The sequence below is a fragment of the Mandrillus leucophaeus genome, unplaced genomic scaffold (assembly GCF_000951045.1).
Source record: "Mandrillus leucophaeus isolate KB7577 unplaced genomic scaffold, Mleu.le_1.0 Scaffold689, whole genome shotgun sequence".
Classification (NCBI taxonomy): Eukaryota; Metazoa; Chordata; class Mammalia; order Primates; family Cercopithecidae; genus Mandrillus; species Mandrillus leucophaeus.
The window spans coordinates 528,194-530,446 of NW_012107463.1; the positions used below are offsets into that span (position 1 = coordinate 528,194).

At 51.1% G+C, this 2,253-nt stretch overlaps 1 protein-coding gene across 2 annotated transcripts in view; it reads right to left on the reverse strand.

Moving 5' to 3' along the window:
• Positions 1–2,253, reverse strand: part of GPT2 (glutamic pyruvate transaminase (alanine aminotransferase) 2) — a 55,592-nt gene that overhangs the window by 21,295 nt on the left and 32,044 nt on the right. For both annotated transcript variants that reach the window (XM_012002455.1, XM_012002457.1), the window contains one exon: positions 455–698. In XM_012002455.1, the coding sequence (XP_011857845.1) occupies positions 455–698 (244 nt within the window). The remainder of the gene's footprint in view (positions 1–454; positions 699–2,253) is intronic.

Below are 2,253 nucleotides of genomic sequence, written 5' to 3' on the forward strand. Positions count from 1 at the left end.
AGACAAAGTCTTGCTCTGTCACCCAGGCCGAAGTGCAGTGGCATGATCTCAGCTCACTGCAACCTCCGCCTCCCGAGTTCAAGCAAATCTTATGCCTCAGCCTCCTGAGTAGCTGGGACTACAGGCGCACACCACCATGCCCTGCTAATTTTTGTGTCTTTAGTAGAGACGAGGTTTCGCCATGATGGCCAGGCTTGTCTCCAATTTCTGAACTCAAGTGATCCACCTGCCTCAGCCTCCCAAAGTGCCAGGATTACAGGCATGGGCCACCACACCTGGCCTCCTCACCTCTTGAGGTGGCCTGTGGCAAATTTTATGGCTTTAGGTTAGCAAATCTGGAAGGGAAACTAGGGGCAGAGAGAACCTTTAATTATTTAACTCTTTGGTTTCTGGACAGCCAGTGTATCAGCCACCCCCACCCTCTACGAAACTGGTGAGGAAGTAAAGTGCAGACCTGTGGGGTTCCCGGGGTTGATTATGCAGAGCACCTTAGGGTCACAGTGGTCTTTGGCCTCCTGCACCGCCCGCCGGAGCTCATTCACATTTAGCGCCCAGCAGTTCTCCTCGTCCAGGTAGTAGTTCACCTGGATGGCGTCGAGCTCAGAGATGACGGCTGAATAGAGGGGATACTGTGGGATGGGGATCATCACACCTGTCCGTGACTTGCCGCCTCCAGAAACGAGGATCTTCAGGATTGTCTGCAACGCAGAAGTCACATGTAGAAACCCAGCACCACTTCCCATCCCTGACGCAGCCTTTCACCCGTGGCCCCACTGCATGCCTCCAGTCCAAATCTGTGCAAGTCACTTTACTCCCCCGAGTCTCAGTTTCCTCATCTGTAAAATGAGGGAAGCTGCAAGGAGCAAGCAAAATACAGCATTCTAAAGTTCTCGGCACAGTGCAGAATATGTAGTTAACGACTCAGTACTTAGGCTGGGCACGGTGCTCATGCCTAAAATCCCAGCACTTTGGGAGACTGAGGCAGCCAAATCACTTGAGGCCAAGAGTTCGAGACCAGCCTGTGCAACACAGTGAGACCTCCACCTCCCTACTTAAAAATTTAAAAATACATATTTTTCTTTTAAAAAAATATATTTTTAAAAAGACTCAATACTTGTATTTTTAATACTTCTAAAATAGTAGTTCCCATACTAGCCCTGTCTCAGAATTATTCTGACCCCGCTCCTGTGATCCTGATTCCCTATGTCAGGGGTGGGGCCCAGGAGTATGTGTTATCAGTATCAGTGCCCAAGGTTGGAAAGACCCCACTCTACATCCACCCCAACAAGGGACTCTTAAAATGGAATAAAATACCCATCTACTGCCACCAGGTGGCGCGTTGACCCGTTTTCCAAGCTGAGCAGGATGCTTGTTTAAGATTTCTGAGAAACCAGGCCATGCGATTCCTGTGGGGTATTGGTGGAGGTGCCAGTAATTCATTGAATTAATTAGCCAAAACCCTCTGCAGGGAGAGTCTCCACCTTAAACACGGGCACAGGTCCTTTTCCAGACTCAGTTCCTTGCTGCAAAAATGTCACGAGATTTTGAAGTACAATGACTTGATTCTTTCTGCTGAATCTTGTGGACACGCCCCCTTCTCTACTCTGGAACCTCTTCCCACACTGGGCATTTCTGGGATTCAAGAGAGGCCTTGACAGCAGAGGGCAATGTAAGATGATGTGATTGGTTGCTGGAGCTCCAGTGTTAGAATCCCAAATGTCACATGAACTGACTCAAGGCAGGCAGACCACTTAATGTCTCCGGGCCTCCATTTCTCATGGGCTCCAGTAAGAGCTTAATGTGTAGGAAAGGCTTTGGGAAAGGAACAAAGCACTCAACAAACAAGAGCCTTACAGGTCAGGAAACAAAGAGAGCCCCATTAAAGAAGGAAAAGTTCAGACAGCACATGGCTCCCTGAGAATAGATGAGTCAACAGCACCTAACACCAAGCCAGGCCTTGGGAGGGGTGTGCAGAAAGGGACAGGCAGGCAACCAGTCCCCAACCCCAGGACTGCAGACTCCACCAGTCCCCCAAGCCCAGGACTGCAGGCTCCACCTGACCCCCAAACAGGACTGCAGGCTCCACCAGTCCCCCCAAGGACTGTAGGCTCCACTACTTCCCCAAGCCCAGGACTGAAAACTCCACCGGTCCCCCAAACCCAGGACTGCAGGCTCCACCAGTCCCCCAAGCCCAGGACTGAAGCCTCCACTGGTCCCCCAAGCCCAGGACTGCAGGCTCCACCAGTCCCCCAA